This window comes from Thamnophis sirtalis, unplaced genomic scaffold (genome assembly GCF_051295495.1).
Source record: "Thamnophis sirtalis isolate CommonGarterSnake01/CBP01778 unplaced genomic scaffold, rThaSir2_p1.2 scaffold_8, whole genome shotgun sequence".
Taxonomy (NCBI): Eukaryota; Metazoa; Chordata; class Lepidosauria; order Squamata; family Natricidae; genus Thamnophis; species Thamnophis sirtalis.
Window position 1 is genome coordinate 65,139,157 of NW_028261388.1, and position 19,695 is coordinate 65,158,851.

At 41.6% G+C, this 19,695-nt stretch overlaps 1 protein-coding gene across 7 annotated transcripts in view; it reads left to right on the plus strand.

The window, feature by feature from the left end:
- Positions 1-19,695, plus strand: part of DMD (dystrophin) — a 1,286,665-nt gene that overhangs the window by 1,208,262 nt on the left and 58,708 nt on the right. For all 7 annotated transcript variants that reach the window (XM_087721810.1, XM_087721811.1, XM_087721815.1 and 4 more), the window contains 2 exons: positions 2,914-3,050; positions 3,669-3,707. In XM_087721810.1, the coding sequence (XP_087577936.1) occupies positions 2,914-3,050; positions 3,669-3,707 (176 nt within the window). The remainder of the gene's footprint in view (positions 1-2,913; positions 3,051-3,668; positions 3,708-19,695) is intronic.

A 19,695-nucleotide genomic window follows, 5' to 3' on the forward strand; every position in this document is an offset into this window, starting at 1 on the left:
GTCCTAAGCCATGTAGGGCTTTAAAGGTGATAACCAGCACCCTGAATTGCGTCCGGAGACCAATAGGAAGCCAGTACAGCTCGCGGAGGATAGGTGTAATGTGGGTGTACCTTGGTACACCCAATATCGCTTGCGCGGCTGCGTTCTGGACTAGTTGCAGTCTCCGAACGCTTTTCAGGGGCAGCCCCATGTAGAGCGCATTACAGTAGTCAAGCCTTGAGGTGACGAGGGTGTGAGTGACCGTTTGAAGTGCCTCCCGATCCAAATAGGGCCGCAACTGATGCACCAGGTGAACCCGGGCAAAGGCTCCCCTGGTCACAGCCGACAGATGGTGTTCCAATGTCAGTTGTGGATCCAGGAGGACCCCCAAGTTGCAGGCCCTCTCTGAGGAGTGTAAATTCTCACCCCTCAGGATTAAGGATGGACTATCTGGACTGTCCTTCGGGGGCAGCATCCACAACCACTCAGTCTTGTCAGGATTGAGTGCAAGTTTGTTCACTCCCATCCAGACCCTGACAGCTTCCAAGTATCGGCACATCACGTCTGCCACTACACTGAGCTGGCACGAGGCAGAGAGATTAAGCATAGATTCACAATAATGTTTTATTTTCACTTTTCTCTGGTTAAACATATACTTCAAAGGGACATCTGTATGCTTTCCTTCTTATTACTCTCTATAAACAAGCAGTGAGACCTTGGAGTGCCAAGCCAAGTAATCAGTGAGAAAAATAAGTTTTTCATTTCCAATAAACCTTCCAGCCTCCAAGTAGCAGTATTATTGTTGCAATTTTCCTTGTTTCTTTTTGTATCTTTTTTGTATTTCAAGGTTTAAAAAAGTCCGATTCTTGAATGGGTTAGGAGAATACCCACAGTAATGAAAGATGAGAATTTTAGTCCATAGGTTACAGAGAATAATAAAAGAAAAAAAAATAGAAGAAAAAAACTTAATCCATTCATTTTAAAAGGCTTGCATAAATTCCATCCATGATGATAGCATTTAAAAATGAAGATAACCCACTGTCCAAAACCTTTCCAAATTTAATTCCACTGCTTATTTCTTCTGTTCTCCAATTTAAATTAATTTTAAGTTTTTTATAGGCAGTCTCTTTTTAAAACAGTAAAAGTTTCTCACGAGCTGGAAATACTTTCTCTTTTCGTATCCTTCTTTTTTGGAGCCGCCCCGACTTTGTCGCCAACTTGAAGAACTTCTCTTGCATCGATCAGGGACTTTGCGATGTCCCTGAGGTCAGCAAGACATTCTTCCTGTTCACCGTCTCTACAGGAGGGTTTAGGTCCGATTGGACCACCCAGCGGCAAAAGTATCGGCTATGGTCTCGGAGCATCGAGACCGCACGTTCGTATCATTGTGATGTTGGCTCCTCCTCCAAGTTCAAATTGTTTTTAATGATCCATGGAGGGATAAGGTCTTCTCCTGGGGCTTGTCCTTGTCTTAGTTGAGCAACGAGATTCTTGGTCACTATCCATGGGTATCCACATTGGCAGATTTTCTATAGTTTGGTTAGACATTCACTTTTTGCAAAGGTGTCACAAATGGACCATTGTTTTCAGACCTTGATGTTATATGTCAGAATAGAGCTGAGTCTTTGGATTTGAGACCTTAAATGAAAGAGTTGTTCAGTTTAGTCATCACAAAAGAACTTGAGATATTAATGAGGTGTCCAAAAGATACTGGGTCTTACTTCAACAAAAGAGGGAAATAATTACTGTATCTTATTGGGAGTAGAGCTGGATGTTTGTTAGTTCACAAAGATATATAGAAACAGCTACATTACCTAAGCATCCTCTCTTCCATGTGTTGGTTGAAAGAACAGAAATCAATCAGGCAAGTTTGCACCATAATATTCTCTCATGCTAGATTGTGAAGTTGAAAACACAGATTATGGTTCATACTCTTCATTTCTGCAGTGGACTGATTCTGAATGGAAAGAGAGAAAGATGTGTTTCTTTCCTTCGGTTAAAAAATATCTATTGTAAATCTAATAAGCATAATAGATAACAGTTCTTCCACTATAAAAATGGATAATTGTATTCCTTTTGTTCAGGTCTGCTTTTATTATGGCATAACAATCTTTTGTTATACATAAAGAACTATATGCTTTACAGGTATTTTGCTTGTTTGGTTGCAAAATTGTTTGTCAGTTTATTTACTTATCATGTAGAAAATTACAGAATATCATGGGTTTGACATACTTGTATTTTAACATTTGATATATTGTAATCTTGAAATCACAGGGTTTCTGTCTTGTAGAAAAAAATGGCTAAAAGCATAGAGCAGTGATGGTGAGTGCTGAAAAGGGAGTGCGTGCATACGCTCAGTTGTCAGGCCCGCAACTCGGAAGAGGACCTGCCCAGAGCGTGTGTGCCCAAAAATGCACTTCCGGTTCCAGCGTGCACATGCACGTTGGCCATCTATTCTTCCTGTTACTGGTGCACATGCACGCACGACCATCAGCTGGCTGGAGTGCATGCTCATGCAGGAAAACGGAAGACCAGCTCTTCCAGTTTCTGGCACTGCTGCATACATGAAGGCCAACTGATCGTTGTGCACGTATGTGTGCCAGAAACCCAGAAGAGGAACGTGCAACACCACGTGTGCCAGACAACATGGCTTCGTGTGCCACTTCATCACAGTCATAGAGGAAAATCTTAATATTGAACTAAATGTTTCTTTGTACACATAATGATCAGGAATGTTTTGCAAATTCTAAAATATATATTTGATAGTAAATTGTAAATCACCAGATTGTGAGATACTTCCAGTATGGAAATAATTAAAGTTTGTGGCCATCTAAAATGACTACGACACAGTTTATTGAAAAAATAGCAAAACTGATGTAAAAAGTTTGCAAAAAAAAACCTAATAAAATTCTATTGCTGAAATATTGCTTTTAGACTACTTCAGGGGAAGACGTCCGTGACTTTGCCAAGGTATTAAAAAATAAATTCCGAACCAAAAGATACTTTGCAAAACATCCAAGAATGGGTTATTTGCCTGTGCAAACAGTATTGGAAGGAGACAACATGGAAACGTGAGTGAAGAATATTAATAATTTCTCATTTGATAAGTTCTGAGCTTCCCAATTGTCACTGCTCCCTATATTTCCTGACTACATTACTTCTTTTTCATTTCTTTCATATTTGTTTATTTTTATTGAAGGGAAAAGGCAAGCTATGGTCTTGGTTGCTATTCTCCTTGCAAATCACCTGCAAATCGTACACTATTTTAAATTGTTAATAAAATTAAAATATATGTTATCTTAATGAATGCTTGAAAATTCTTCCAAATATCTGTAATTTACAGTTTAGTGCATAGAAATGAACATGCCCTTTTTTTCTTGATACAGAAAAAAATATTAATGTTTAGATTCAAATTCACAAACCTGCCCATTGTAATCCTGTAAGATTAATAGGAAAAAAATCTGCTAGTTATTAAAACTTGCTTTAATGAAAATTGCACTGCAGCTTGCTATCTTTCCATTTTTCTCTTCCAATATTTCCTTTCTCATGTTTTGGCTGCTTTCATGGACAGTCATGTTAGCCTATTGAATTTTCTTGATTTTGGGTTTTGTTTTTTTAACTTTCCGTAATTATTTTGCTGCTAAGTTTTTTCTGCCTCTCTCTTCACCTCCTCATTTTTTGTCTTGCAGTCCTGTTACTCTGATCAACTTCTGGCCAGTAGATTCTGCGTGAGTACTTTTGCCAAAGTGTCCTGCTATTGCTGCTGCTATTGCATTCCTTAACTTTTGTTTTTAGTTTGTGTTCATTTTTTCCCATATGTCCATTTCCATCCTCCATTTCCCTTTTATTAATGTTTCTGACAGAAAAAGAGGCAAGCCCATGTCAAGTTAGTAGAAGCAACAGATTTGAATGTATTTCACAAATTGTGTACACAATATTTATTTATATGTTATTTTTACATTGGCGATTAATGTATTTAAGTCATTTAATATTTTAGTACCACAGACTTTCTTTTTTATCTGGAAATGGGAAATGTTTGAATTGAAATAGGAATAATCACTTTTAGTTGCAAAACTGATAATTTTGAGATGCAATTATACATTTTGAAAAATCCTGCAGAGGTTTTATTGAGTATATAACTAGTAGATATGCATATCACATAATAGGCTATACAAATACATAGTGTTTAGGCTACACATCAGAAAGGTTTTTGCCTTAACTTTGACTGATGAACATACATGTGCAACTCCATTTATGCACAAATTTCACCTTTCTGTTTAAAGGAGTTTAAACTGGATAATATTTGTCCAGGCTTGCTTTTTTATCCCCTAGGCCCGAGATGGCAAACCTATGGCACATGTTCCACAGGTGGCTCGTGGAGCCATTTGTCAGGGCATGCGAGACGTTGCCCTGTAAGCTGGCCAGCGCACATGTGCGCGCTGGCCAGCTGAATTGAGCCTTTTTTAAAGCCATTTTTCCCCTCCCCAGGCTCCAGAGGCTTTATAGGAGCCTGGGGAGGGTGAAAAGAGCCTCCCCCGCCCCGCCCTCCGGAGGCTTCAGGAGCTTCCCTGAAGCCTCTGGAGTGCAAAAAAACAGCCCTATGGGCAAAGTTCGAGAACGGACTTCCGGTTTGCTCGTAGGGTCAGTTTAAGCCCTCCGGAGCTTTCAGGGTCCTTCAGGAGACTTCCCTGAAGGCTCAGGGGGACTAAAAACAACCGTACGTGACTTCTGGTTTGCTCGTAGGATCATTTTTTTGCCCTCTGGAGGCTTTAGGGAAGCCAAGGCTCCAGAGGACTAAAAACGTCCCTACAAGTAAACTGGAAATCACTTCCGGTTTGCTCGTAGGGTCGGTTTTTGCCCTCCGGATGCTTCAGGGAAGCCGCCTGAAGGTCCCCGAAGCCTCCGGTGGGGGGAGGCTGTTTTTACCCTCCCCAGGCTCCTATAAAGCCTTTGGAGCTGGGGAGGGCGAAAAAAGCATGCAAAAAATGAGGGGGAGCGCCTGTCATGCACCCATGCACACTGGGGGGTGTCGCACATTGCATTTGGGTGCGACATGTCCGCGCACAACCCCCCCCTGCGCTCTCCCTATTTATGGCACGTGAGCCAAAAAAGGTTCGCTATCGCTGCCCTAGGCTATTACCAGTTTCACTAAATAACAGTAAATAGCAGTTTCTAAAAATAGTTGTTCTTATTAACTGTCTTCTGTCAAATGATAACAAGACCTGTATTTTTCAGAAAAGAATTTTGTTCATGTATAAACCTTTCGTGCTGATACCATAGATTAAAATGTCTTATTTTCACTTCAATTTTGTTGACATTTAGGAGTAAATGGCTATTTTTCTTTTTAATCTTTATGATGTAAGTATTAGAGGATATGAGAAAAAATGATTTTATACAGGAATATGTATCTATTACTTTAAAATATTTGTGCTAAAGTCTATCAAATATTAGCCAAAGGAAGCCTAAAATTAATCCACAAACAGTACTAAAATTTGTATAACCTCTGATATTTGATTTACAAGTAATACTTATTAAAATGAATAGCATTAAAATTATACTGTTTAGTATAATTTATTAAATTATGCTAAATATACTAAAAGGTGTTGTGGTATCACATAGGTTATTGTAAAGACTAACTCCACCTGATTGAGAGGCTAATACCTCTTTGCTACTTTGTATCTGAAGTATTGGATTAATTGATTGAATGAATGAATGTTTTAATCTACAACTACATTATTGTGTCTGCAATACATTTCTTGATGTATGTTCAACAAGACAAAGGACATTAAAAATAGTTTTGATTGGCCTTACTAATCAGATGTAAACTGTAGGGGTTGGGACTGGGTTCACCCTGTTCAGCAGCATTCCACAATATTTCTTTACAAGAATTTCAGTAGTGGATGATCTAACACCCCCACAATATATCTCCTCAATTTTGACCTTAGTAAAAGGATACGAATTATCATGAAATTGCATACATAATCCCCATCCATTCCGTTAGGTCTAAGGAAGGCTGTATGTCATGTTTACCCTGTGCCATGTTTCCATGATAACCCAAAACCTAATAACCTAAAAACACTTTTTAAAATTAATACCATAAATTTATGAATGCAGCCTAGTTTCTTGATTGATAGGTAGATAGTTTTGAACACTGTATGTAATAATTTATATTATTTTAATATGATTTGTAATCTAGAGGCTATAAGATGTTAGAGTCAGTGATAATAAATTGAGCATGAAATTCAAAAGTGTGCTAAACTTCAAAATATTTTGTTCAATTGAGAGTTAGGCAGAGTTAGGACCTAAGCCTGGGAGTCAGTAAAGGTAGTAAGACTCATATAGCAAAACCTAGAAGCAAACTGGAATACATATATTGACAAAACAATTATCAGAAAATTAAAAAATAAAAAGTTGAGAAATGAGTACAGCATTATAATATGTTAAAAAAGCAAATCTTATGCAAACATGAGGCATGGAATAAAATAAACTTAACGCTTTGCATCAGTTAGTACAAATGGCTTATATCACTTGTTAGAACTATTTTCATCATACAGCCAATAATGGAATATTTGGTTCATATTGTTATTACAATCACATTTCTCTTTTAAAATATAATATTATACAATAGATTAATTATTCAGTCTCTGTGTAAGTCAAATGGTTTTCAGGATCAAGTAATATTACTGCCGGAATCGTTTAGGAATTTCATAAATTGGCGTGAATTCCTACTGACAATTGTCTGACATCTTCAAACATAGGTGTCTGTTATGCTTGGCATCCTTCTTACCTAATTAGGATTTGTTATTTTAGAACAGGACTTTGTTTTCATTTATAATCTCCATAGAATTTCAATAGGTAGAGATACTTTCCAGAGTTTCTCCTTTGCTTTTTGTGACCCTTGTAGAATTATTTTGTGGATTAACAGTGTTCTTAAGATTTGGCTAATAAAACAAAGTCTATAAGAATTATTCTTTTCCCTTTATATATATATATACGTACGTACGTAAATATAACACATGTAACAAAAAGGCAACAGTAAAAAATATTGGGTTTCTGTCTGTATGGTCTCTTGTGACGAGCCTAATGACAGAGAGTGGAAGTGTGACCTTCCTCCCATACTTGGGCATACCAGGGGTTGTGACTTTAAGTATATACCTCCCACCCTGGCTGGCTGATAAAGGAGTCGTTCTCTGTAGCTCAAATGGTTAACTCCCTGCCTGGGAGGCAATGGAGCACAGGTTCGATTCCCAAACTTGGGTATGGCTAGCTGATGAGAGCTAAATAGCTTGAAATAGATCTATACTAGTCTCCCTTTATTTATTTATCAGCATAAATATAACAAACGTACGTATGTATGTATCTATCCTAGAAAGAATATCGGGAATTGGTAACTATTTGCTCAGTCTATACATCAATTATAATCACTGTTTCTATAAAGTTACTAGTCCTTTTTGGATTATTCTAGAAGCAGTATATAAAAATCTGTAGCTCTGGATTGTTTTTTGAACTTGTTTTCACTGTTTTTCCATAAATTAGTTCATGGAATCTTGTGCTCCAAATTCTATTGCTAGTATTTTTGCTCAATATTCATTAATATTTTAGAAATACACATAATAGCAAGCCTTCTTGCAGAAATATAGTTCTTAATCTTGAAGCAACAGAACATCTGAAATAGTGACTGGTTCTTTCACATTGAAGTTCTTCCAGATTCATATTTTTTAAATTTTGGTTCCATACTTAGAAACATTTGTTATCTTTTCATGTCTTTGCTAGACATTGCTAGTCCAAAATATTTAGAGAAGGCATTTGAACTTCTGTTTAGGTGGAATTGTTTTTACCCACTGAAAACTACAATACGTCTTAGAACAAATTTGTATTTTCTTTTATTAATTTTCAGTTTCTCTCCCAATATCATCCAGACCTCATTCTAGTCAATCATTCTTTTATGTCTGGTTGTAGCCTTCATCATATCTGTAAATTTCATCTGTTGGATCATCTCCTTTGTTCACTTCTTTAGCAATAATCTTACCAATCTGTACCATACTGGCTGGGACTGTGAGAGTTGTAGTTCAGCAACATATGGAGGGCTACTGGTTCCTCATCCCTGCTGTAGATTCATCTACCTTGACTCTCATGTTATATTCTTTATTTTATTTTATCCCTTAGCGGCACTGGAATTTTCTCAGATGCATGAATTACAGGTGGTACTTGTGGATTCATTTTCATGGAATATTACTCTGGTAAGAAAACTAGGCATTAAAGGAAATTTTCTAATTTGTATCACCATCCCACTGATCTTGATCTATTTCTATTAAATTACCATTTTTATTTTTATTAGATTTATATCCTGCTTGAAATTTATATTTTGCCCAAGATGGTGTGCTTGTGCCAAATTGAAATTAATAATAAAAAGATCCAGTTTTCCAGAGTGGGTTTGCAGGATGGTCCATTGATGGTATCATCACAGCCAATTGGTCTCATGATTGGGTTGAAGCTGAAGCCACGCCTCTGAGCTCCTCTCCTCTGACTCCAGTTTCAATCCAGTCTGGCCAGTGTAGAGATTAAAAAATTCTGACTCCTGAAGATATTTATTTATTTATTTATTTATTTATTTATTTATTTATTTATTTATTTATTTATTTATTTATTTATTTATTTATTTATTTGACTTATATACCGCTTCATAGGGCTTTCAGCCCTCTCTAAGCGGTTTACAAACTTTTTTTTAGCAAATTGAGTCAGCAACTTGCCCCCACAGTCCGGGTCCTCATTTCACCCACTTCGGAAGGATGGAAGGCTGAGTCGACCTTGAGCCGGTGAGATTTGAACCGCTGAACTGCAGATCACAGTCAGCTAAAGTGGCCTGCAGTACTGCACCCTAACCACTGCGCCACCTCGGCTCTAATTTATTAATATATAATCTATATTCACCATTATTGGACCCTTCTCAAACCAGCGTGGCTTCCAGCCTTCCTGGGACCCTACCTCCTCCTTCTTGTAAGTCCCCGTAGGTGGCTGCGGTTTTCCAGCTGCCTGGGGTTTGAATTTCAGATCTGGGAGGCTCTGGTGGCTGGGTCGCTGTTCCGGCAGCCATTTTAGCCGGCGACCACGTGGAGCCTTGATCCCTTGTGAGGGGGCTAATGGGCTCTGGTTTCCAGCCCAACAGCCCCTAAACCCCTAAACGGATCGCCAGTGAGCAGAGGGAGCACGAAGCTATCAGTGCTGGGAGAAGCCGCGGAAGTGGCTGAGAAGGCGTGCAGTGGCAGCAGAGCTCCTTGGAAAGCCGCGGCAGCCCCAGAAGGCTCAAATTGCGGCAAATTAAAACGAGAGGAGCTGCGAGGGGAGGAAGAGGAGTGGCTGTAAGTAGGAAGCACGATGGGGGACAGGGCTCCTTCTCCAATGTCCCCTGGGAAGGGTTACCTCTTCTAGGCAGCAGCCCACCACCTCCACCAGGAGGCTTAAAGCTTCATCTGACTCTTGCCCTTCCCGTGCCAGCCAGAGAGATGAGGCAAGGAAGCACAGGGCCTTATAAGAACTTTTTCCAGGGCAGAGAGGTTGTGGGCCCTGCAGGACAGGATCAGTCCCTCCCCCTCTAAACCCAGGTCCAGGTCACCCTTAGGGGGCTCTTTGAGGCAGGATTCTCCCCCTAGGTCCCTAGATTCCCTGAGGGAGTGCGGTGGGGGGGGTTCCCATTCCCCCCCTCTTTCCATGGAGGATCTTGACCAGGTAGACAATCAGGCTGAGTTTCTTTCTCAAGAGGCTCAGCTGGAAGGTAGAGATCCATCCAGGCCTACCCTGGCACCTATCGCCAGCCATAGTTAGATGCCAGAAGGTTTGTTTGTTTGTTTGTTTGTTTTATTGAACTTGTATGCCGCCCACTCCCAAAGGACTCCGGGCGGCCCCTGCTGGGAGTCCCTAGATATGGAGGACCTGCCTGTTGGCCTCCAGAATCTCATTGAAAGAGCCATTGCTTCCGGTGTGGCTGCAGGCATGCAGCACCAGGTGCCTCGCCCTGTCCCTCAGGGCGAGGTCACAGTTCCCAGTACTTCTTCATCCCAGACACGGGGCACTGCCCAGCCGGTTTGTCGCTCTGGGTCCCCTTCCTTGGCCAGCAAAGGGTCAGTCTTGCGGGACAAAGCGCAGTGAGACCCAGACCTCTCTGAGGATGAGGAGGATCTGGAGCCTGACCCCTGCCTTCACAGGATTGTTTTCCCCACTTTATTTCAGTCCCTACTGCACAAGGCACCTGCCACTGCCCATCTGGAGAGCAGCGAGGTGACCAAGGAGGGGGAGCCAGCAAAGAAGCCCCAGGCACCGGTCTTCTCTGAGCCCAAAACCATTAAGGGGGAGAAGCAGTGGGAGACTCCTGGGGCCTTCCCAACTCCATGTAGTAATGACAGACATTTCTATAACATCGAGCCAGATTTCTCTCAAGCATTGCAGATGCTTTCTGTGGATCCCCCTGTGATGGCCTTGGCTGCTCCAACCTCGCTGGTACCCAAGGATGTGGCAGACAACCTGAAGGCAGAGGGCCGTAAAGCAGAGATGATTGTCAGGAAGACCTTCCAGTCGTCGGCTTGGGCCATTAAGGCAGCAGCCTCTGCATCCTTTTTCAATCGCACGGCCATCCTCTGGATGGAGCAGATCCAGGCGTGTATTCCACCCGAGGATGTTCGCCTGCACCAGGACCGTAACAAGTTAGTAGCAGTTGCTCAGTTTTCAGCTGACGCAACCTTAAACGCTATAAAGTTTGCTTCCAGGCCTATGGCATCGTCCATCGCGTCTGGGATGCTGGGCGGAGAAGCACCTGTGCTTCATCCGAGCGGAACACATCACTGGCATTGACAATCATCAGGAGGACTGGCTGAGCCAGGAGACAGTAGACAACGGAGAATGGAGTCTGTCCAGAGAGCTCTTCCAGAGGATCTGCCAGAGGTTCGGAAAACCGGTGGTGGACCTGTTTGCCACTCCATCCAACACTCAGCTACTGTGGTTCTTCTCTCACTTCCCAGCTCGGGTAACGGAAGGGGTCAACGCCCTTCGCTCCAGGTGGCCGGTCGGGTTGCTATACACTTTCCCCCCTGCCTCTCCTTCCTGGGGTCATCCAGAAGGTAGACAAAGAACAGGCAGAAGTAATCCTACTGGCCCCCTACCGGCCCAGGAGGGCCTGGTTTGTGGATCTGTTGAGCTTGTCGGCAGGGAGACCATGGAGGATCCCCCAGAGGGAGGTGAGATTGCTGCAGAGGAAGGTGGTCCATCCAGATCCACAGTGGCTCCAACGTGCCATGTGGAGATTGAGCGGGAGTGCCTTAGAGGTGCCCTCTTGTCCCAGAGAGTGATCAGGACCATTGAGGCTTCCCGCAGACAGTCAACCAACCGGATTTACAATTCCACCTGGATGACATTTGTTGCCTGGTGTCAGGCCACCCACGTGACTCCTTCCAGGGCCACGGTCCCTCAGGTATTGGAATTCCTTCAGGAGGGCTTGGATAAGGGCCTGTCCCTAGCTACCATTAGGAGACAGTTGGCGGCATTAGCCATGGTGATTCCTGGGGAGGATTCCACTCCGCTGTCCTTAGTCAAGAGGTTTCTCAAGGGGGCAGCCCACCTACGTCCTCCGCCAGTCCATAGGTTCCCTATGTGGCACCTCCCCACAGTACTAGGGGCTCTCATGGTCGAGGCTTTGAACTGTTACGGATGGTCAGCCGGAAGCTACTCACTTGTAAGGTTGTGTTCTTGGTGGCGATCACCTCGGCTAGGCGTGTTTCGGAGCTGGGGGCCCTCTCCTCCAGGGAGCATCTATGCATGTTTCACAACAACAGGGTAATGCTACGCCTTGACCCGGCATTCCTGCCCAAGGTAAACATGGTCTTCCACCGTGCCCAGGTGGTCCTCCCGGACTTCTGCCCAGGCCCGGTCAGAGTGGGAGCACAGGTGGCACCGCCTAGACGTAAGACAGGCATTGCGGATCTACTTAAGGTGGACGGCTGAGTTCCGGAGGTCTAGGGTTCTGTTTGTATTGTTTCAATCCTCGTCGTTAGGGAAGAGGGTTTCCCCGTTCACCATTAGTCGTGGGTTCATTTGGTATTGAACTTGCCTATAAGGTGCAAAATGTACCAGTGCCGGTCGGAATCACGGCACACTCCACTAGGAGTATGGCTATATTGGCGGCCTGAGCCCCCAGGCCCCTATAGAAGATATCTGCAAGGCACTGACGTGGGCCTCCCCATCGCCCTTCATCCGGCACTACAGGCTTTGCAACTTCGGCCACAGCGTTCAGCCACAGGGTGCTTCAACATGTCCTGTTGGATCAGTGATGGCCCATCCTATGGGATGGTAACTTGGGTATGTCCCATCAATGGACCATCCTGCAAACCTACTCTAGGAAATGATAGTTGGTCTTACCTGAACTGTTATTTTAAGAGGTGTTTGCAGGATGGTCCAGTTCCCACCCTAGGTTAGATAGACAGTATTGGGGGTGGAGGTGTCTCCTTTGTGACTTGTTTTCAGGATCTTGGGAGCGCATATTGCATTGAAACTGGAGTCAGAGGAGAGGAGCTCAGAGGTGTGCCTTCAGCTTCAACCCAGTCTCGAGGCCAATTGGCTGTGATGATACCATCAATGGACCATCCTGCAAACACCTCTTAAAATAACAGTTCAGATAAGACCAATTGTCGTTTCAGGATTGAATTGTGCAACTATTAATATTTTAACTGCAATTTAGAGTATCTTTATAAGACTGTGTTGTTATCTTAATTATTTAAAAAACTTTATACTTTCAGTTCTTGAATTCTGATCATCATATGAACACATCTATGTAGGGTGTTTTTTTTTGGCAGAACTGTCATTTGCCTTTTTATTAGCAAATGTTTTTTTTTATTTTACTTTTCAGTCCAGCATATAAATTCCTTCAAAATAGTACTCAGATTCATTCCTGATTAGTTTCAAGGCTGCCTTTTGTTTAATAAAAGGATTTTTCTTGCCGTTCTTTTCAAGCTTGGTTCAACTTCTTACATTTTGTATCCTAAGCAAATTAAAAAGTTCAGTATTTCATTATGGTTTCAAAAAATAACATCAAATACATTTTGTTAATCTATTACAAATTTTCTAACGTATTGGAAAATGTCTAGGTAGTTTTCAGTCAAAAAGATGTCATGTAGAATGAAATGTAGCATGCATGCCAAGGAGCTGCTCTTCCAGTTTCCAGTGCTCCCACATGCGCAAAAAACAGCTGGCTGATTACCTGGTCTTCTGGTTTCTGGTGTGCATGCGCACACGAAGACCAACATATGCACCAGAATCCAGAAGCTCAGCTTCAGCACATGCATGCTGCAACCTGGAAGAGCAACAGACGATGGCTGGCGTTCCTGGAGAGATGACTCTGCGTGCCACTTCCAGCACCTGTGTCAGAGGTTCGCCATCACAGCTATAGTGCCTTCCTAAAATCAACATGGGGCAGTTAGGCAGTTCCAAAATCAGTTCCAAAAGAACTAATAAACACAAAGAAGACATTTTCCTACATTGTCTTTACTGACTGGCTCTAATAGATACAAAATGACAACAAAAGTCCTGAGTTTTTTTGTTTAGAAATTGGATAATTCATATATTTTTACTGTTTCTCTGTATCCTTTTAGTTTGAACTGAAGGCCCATTATATGCAATTCATGTAAAAGATTCATCACCATAATCACTAATTAGACCAACAGCAATTTGTTGCACACACTGGACGACATTTTGTTTCTTAAATTTAAATGATGCTGGTTTTCTGATAAGTAGAATTCATAGGTCAATAATAAAGTAGGCTTGTTCAGGTTTACTAGAGATTTCCATTGCTTGTAGCACTTAGAAAACTATGGTAGTCCGTTGGTACTACCAAGAAGAACCACAGTTACTTGATCATGAATTCCATTATGTATTGCCATAAAATCATTAGTTAATAAAGAGACCAGTCATATCTGATTTTATTCTCAATGTCTTATCTAAGAGCCGAGGTGGCACAGTGGTTAGGGTGCAGTACTGCAGGCCACTTCAGCTGACTGTTATCTGCAGTTCAGCGGTTCTAATCTCACCGGCTCAAGGTTGACTTAGCCTTCCATCCTTCCGAGGTGGGTGAAATGAGGACCCAGACTGTGGGGGCGATATGCTGACTCTGTAAACCGCTTAGAGAGGGCTGAAAGCCCTATGAAGCGGTATATAAGTCTAACTGCTATTTCTATTGCTAATTGTCATAAGTGGAATTCTTAATTGCCTTCATCCTTTACTTTGTCGTGATCCTATCCCACTTTTGCCATGAACACCAGTTTTTTTGAAGGCTTTTGATATTCTGTTTTTTTAACTTCATCCTTCTTTCTATTTCTTCTGGCAGTGTTGACATTTTGTTTTAGGGAAAATAAAATGGTGAAATATGTGTATTAAAACTATTTCAAAATAACTGACATTCTAAATTTCTTCAGAGTGGTATTCTCTGTTACTCCCACCCATTTTTTTGTGTGATTTTTAAAAATTCTACATTTAAAAATTAATTTTGAATTCATTTACTAGTTCATGAGTGTAGAAAATAAAAACATAGATGTAGACCAATAGAATCCAATTTCCAAATTTCTTTAAGGAAGCATATGAGTAAGCAAGCCAAGATAGCAAAAATTAGTGACAGTCATTTTACAAAAGGAAAGTAAAACTTTAAAAGATAAATTAGAACTCTTCAAAGCACACTTAATTATAAATAGGGACCATATTTAGAGATGACTATGAAGGTGATTGATTTATATCCCATTTCTCCAGAAGTAGAAGCTTGGGCACAAAGCTTATTCATAAACCTTACTGAATATGTTTAGTATAAAGTTTTAAAAGATCCAACCAAAATGTCATAAATTTAATTAGTAATGTTTTAAAAAAATTGTTTCCAACTAGTAATTATATTATTATATACTAGTAAGTATATTTGAAGTGTATGTATGTAAATATTAGTAATTTCTTACAAGAAAGTATGGCCGTACAGATTAAATAGAAATAGAGAAATAAATTCACAAATTAAAATTCTAAGAAAACAAATCTAATTGATTTAAAAACTGTACATAGATTTGAAAATGTTTTTAGAATGCCACTCATCAGTACTTTAAAAGCTTCTAATTTTTTAGGATGAGTTACCTCATTCAATACAGAAAAGATAAATTGAACTGTTTTTTTTTTCCTACAACAGACCCATTTTACAGAAACTTTTAACATAAAAGTATAGATATTCTCCATACTTTGTGGATCCAGGAATGGTTAAACTCATCTGCTTAGCTGATTGGACTAAGTCTGTTAAAACATGCCTCCTCTGCTAACAGTCTCCAGTTTTTTGCGGCTTTTACACGCTTCTGATGGGCCGCTCATGTTTGTAGCCGAATGAGAAGAAAGACACCAGACAAATCTCTCTTGGGATGAGCTTCACTGGCTGGCTCCGAGCGATGCCCGGGGGCTTCTTTTTATTAGTTCCAAACAAAGAGAAGGTGTGTACAAATTACATCAAAAGGCACATGACTAAATAATCCAATAATAATAATGCTTTTTATTGCTAACAAGAATGTTTTTGTTAGCATCCATCTCTGGGCCTGTGCCTCCAGACAGCCATAGCCGCCCTATACACAGAACTGGCAATGGATCTCAACATCTCCTCATTTTTGTTTTAAAATGAGAAGGAGGAAAGCAAACATATCAAAATGCAGATTCTTCATCATCACTGGTTATAGCAAACACCTTTACAAACAAATTATTGTCCAGCTCATGCTCGTCCTCAGCGTCCAGAAGGGATTTAGTTTCGTTGATAAGAGCGTCCTTCCTAGCTGAGGAAAAAAGGCCTTTGCATAGCTGAATGCAGCAGCACAGCATTATTAGCAAAGCAACAAGGGTTATAATGATCTTGGCAACATTTCCCAACCAGCTAAAATTGGGTAACCAAGAGGTCAGCCAATCCCACCAGGAATCCGAGGCCTTATATGTTTGTCTAACTGTTTGAACAATATCATGTAATTTTTCCACACTGGTTTCAATTTTTCCGGACTGGTTCAAATAATGACAACAGGTAGCATTCAACCAAACACATAGGCCTCCTTCCTTGCTTAACAAGTAATCCAAAGCTAATCTATGTTGAGTTAATATTCCAGCTAAAGAGTCCACTTCGGCCTGCAGGGCTTGTAGCCCAAATATCGTGGTGTTAGCTAGAGTTTCCAGTTGAGCAGATAGAATACGCAGTTGTTTAACGTTCCATGCGACACCCAAGAGTGGTAGGGCTATAGCAATAAATCTTTCACCTTCTGTCAGATAGGTATTGTCAGGATCATAACCTAAGGCTGGATCGATTGCTTTCTTTTGTCTGGCCCACCCAAATTGTTTCTCCCAGGCACTATCGGGTTGAGACATGGGATGTGCTGAGATTCCGGCAGGTGCCAGAGTTCCAATAGTGCAAGTACCATTCCATACAGGGGGCAACACCTTTCCAGCCCAATGACCACAAAGCCAGTACAGACCAGGTGGTAACCCATACAAGTAATGCCCATTATGGCCCCAGATTTGTTCCTGTATGCTGTTAAAGGCAACCATCCCTCTCTTGTTAGAGAATAAATCTATGATTATACTATCTTCTTTTCTACACTTAAAATGCTCAGGTAATGATAAGTGTGAACAATCGTAGCCAGTTTCTGTAATTTTGAAAGTAGCATTGCAGTGGGGATAATCCCCGACAGAAAAGCGGGTCAGAGGAATTTGCTTGGTGATACCACCAATGGTTACTGCTTCATAACCTTCATGCAAAACATTCCACCATGTAATGCAAATGGGAGCAAGAGGGGGTAAAACCCGATGTGTCAAGATATACTGGGCAGAATCGTAGATAGTATGTGCATGATCACTTGTTGTAGCATATAACACAGTAACATTCCAGCCTGTGAGGTTTAACGTTCCAGAGACTAGAATGGGCCAGCCCTGTGCATTAGAGGAAGGGCCGTGCGTACAAACCCAGCAATTAGACAGGTTATTAATACGGGTAAGGTTATGTATAAGAAGATGAAACTCATTTACATGCCAATCCATTGTGCGTTTGGGCCGATGATGTGGGGTGGAGGCATCCTTTGCCCCAGCAGGAACTGCCCCACATTTCCCAGCCCAGATAAGCAAAAACAAAATGACCATCAATAAAGCAAAGATAATCATGTGATATGAAAATGCTCTGCAGTCCACGGGCTTAGAAACTTCCTCCCACCATGTTCGAAAGTAGGAAGACCTGCGGCGAAACACGTGGCAGCCAGTCGGGGGAGTGTAGGGTGGAGGGTGCTCTGCCCTGTTTTCCAGGTCAGAGACAGAGTCAGCCTCAAGCTGGGGTTCCTGCTGGTTGGTCATGGTCAGGCGGCTTCTGTGGTTGTGTAGGTGGTTTTGGCAAATATGGTCTTACGTGCCGTCCTGGGATCCAAAGAACCTTGTCTTTTAGTTGGATTGCAGCGTAGCCCCTTCCCCAGGTAATCAGGTCAGCAGGTCCTCGCCACGTCAGGTCAGGCAAACAGCGATAGTAGACAGGTGGACGGGGGTGTGTCTGCAGTAGGTGGAGCTGCGAAATGACGAGTCGCTGCTGAGGATGGTGGGCTGCCGGTAAGATTTAAGAAATTCAGGGTATAAAGACAGAGATTAAGCGTGTCTTGCACTGCTGGGAGGCCAGGGGGCATTTTTCCCCTATTGCCAATATATCTGTCCAGGGTATGTTTTAATGTCTGGTTGGCGCGCTCAGCCAACGCCTGACCCTGGCTATTATAAGGAATGCCAAATTTATGTACAATGCCCCATTGGTTACAAAAGGCAGCAAAGGCTGCACTTGTGTAAGCGGGGCCATTGTCTGTTTTTAATTCTTTTGGGCGTCCCAGCGATGCAAAGGTCCATACAATGATTAATAACATGTTTGGTGGCTTCGCCCCTTTGGGGGGATGCCATAATGTAGCCTGAATACGTGTCAATGGAAACATGTAAATATTTCCAAGGGGCAAATGGAGGATATTGGGTAACATCCATTTGCCAAATCTGGCAACACTCTGTCCCCCTGGGATTAACTCCCATAGGGAGAGAGCTTGCTTGTTGGCTACAGGAAGGGCACTGCTGAATAATAGCAGAAGCCTCATTTGCAGTAATGCCAAATTGTTTCATGAGCGCTTTCTTGTTCTGATGAAAGTAAGAGTGGCTATCCCAAGGTGTGATAGCAGAACAAACATTGACATGGGGTGGGGGGGCTGATGCCGCAGCGTCAGCAACATCATTGCCCTCCTGGAGAGGCCCAGGGAAGGGCTGATGGCTTCGAATGTGGGAAACATGAAAAAAGTGGGTGCGGGCAGAAATTAGCTTCTGCAAAGATAAAAAGAGCGAGAGTAACTGTGGTTCCAATGAGGGAGAAAGATAGGCCTCATAAATTGATTTCACAATCTGAGTTACATAGAGGCTATCCAAAATCAAGTTAAAGGGTGTATTTGGAAAAGTTGAAAAAGCCAAAATAGAGGCAGCAAGCTCCGCACGCTGAGCGGAAGTCTGCGGGGGGGGGGGTAATTTTTGTACACCACCGACCATTCTCCTGCCAGGCACAAGCCCCATAGGTTTTGCTTCCGTCAGCAAAAATAGTCATGGCTTGAGGAAGCGGGAGGGGGGAATATGGAGTGTGCCATTGCAAGGGAACAGTTTTCAAAAGAGCCAATCTAGGGTTGGGGGGTGCATGGCAAGAAATCTCACCTGGCCAGTCAGCAAGTGCGAATTGAAGATTTTCCGAATTAGCAAATACAGTCTCCCAAGTTGATAAAGAACAAGGGACAAAAATCGTGGAAGGTTCAATTCCGGCCAACAACTTTGTTCTGACACGGGCTTTTGTAATTAGAGCTGCAAAAAGTGAGATTGAGCTTTCAACAATGGAAGCGTTGACATACTCAAGTATTAGTCCTATGCAGAATGTTATTAGGTACAAAGATATTTTAACAGAAAGGGAATTAAAACAAAAACAGCAGTTAGAAGAACAAGGGATTGAGATGACTTGGTTTTTCCAATTGCAAATACAATCAAGATATGAAAAAAACAAAAAGGAATATGGTTTTAACATGGGAAGTTCAGAGCTGGATAAGATACTTATGGGAATAGAAGAAAGATCTATTAAAATTATACAGTTATCTATTAAAATCAGATTAGAAGAAGAAATGGTTAAGGATACAATGATAGTATGCGCAAAGAATTTTGGTTATATGACTGAGGTAGAGAAATGGCAACAATTATGGGAAAGGAATTACAAATTAATTATGTCAACAGTGTACAAAGAAAATTTATACAAAACGTTTTCTAGATGACACATGTCACCCCAAAAGCTAGCATAGATGTTTAAAAATAAATCAGTGAAATGTTGGAAATGTCAACAATGTACGGGTTCATATTATCATATGTGGTGGATGTGTGCGGAAGCAAGGAACTATTGGATTAAAATAAGAACATGATTAGAGAAAATGTTACAGCAAAATATAGAGCCTAAGCCAGAGATATTCTTACTGGGTATCCTGCCAGAGAAATATAAAAAAGTAGATATATACTTGATTATACATGTAACTACGGCAGCAAGAATTGTATTTGCACAGAATTGGAAATCAGATAAGATACCAACAGAAGAAGAGATAATAAAAAAAAATATTATGCAGAGATAAACAGGTTAACCCTGAGAATAAAGGA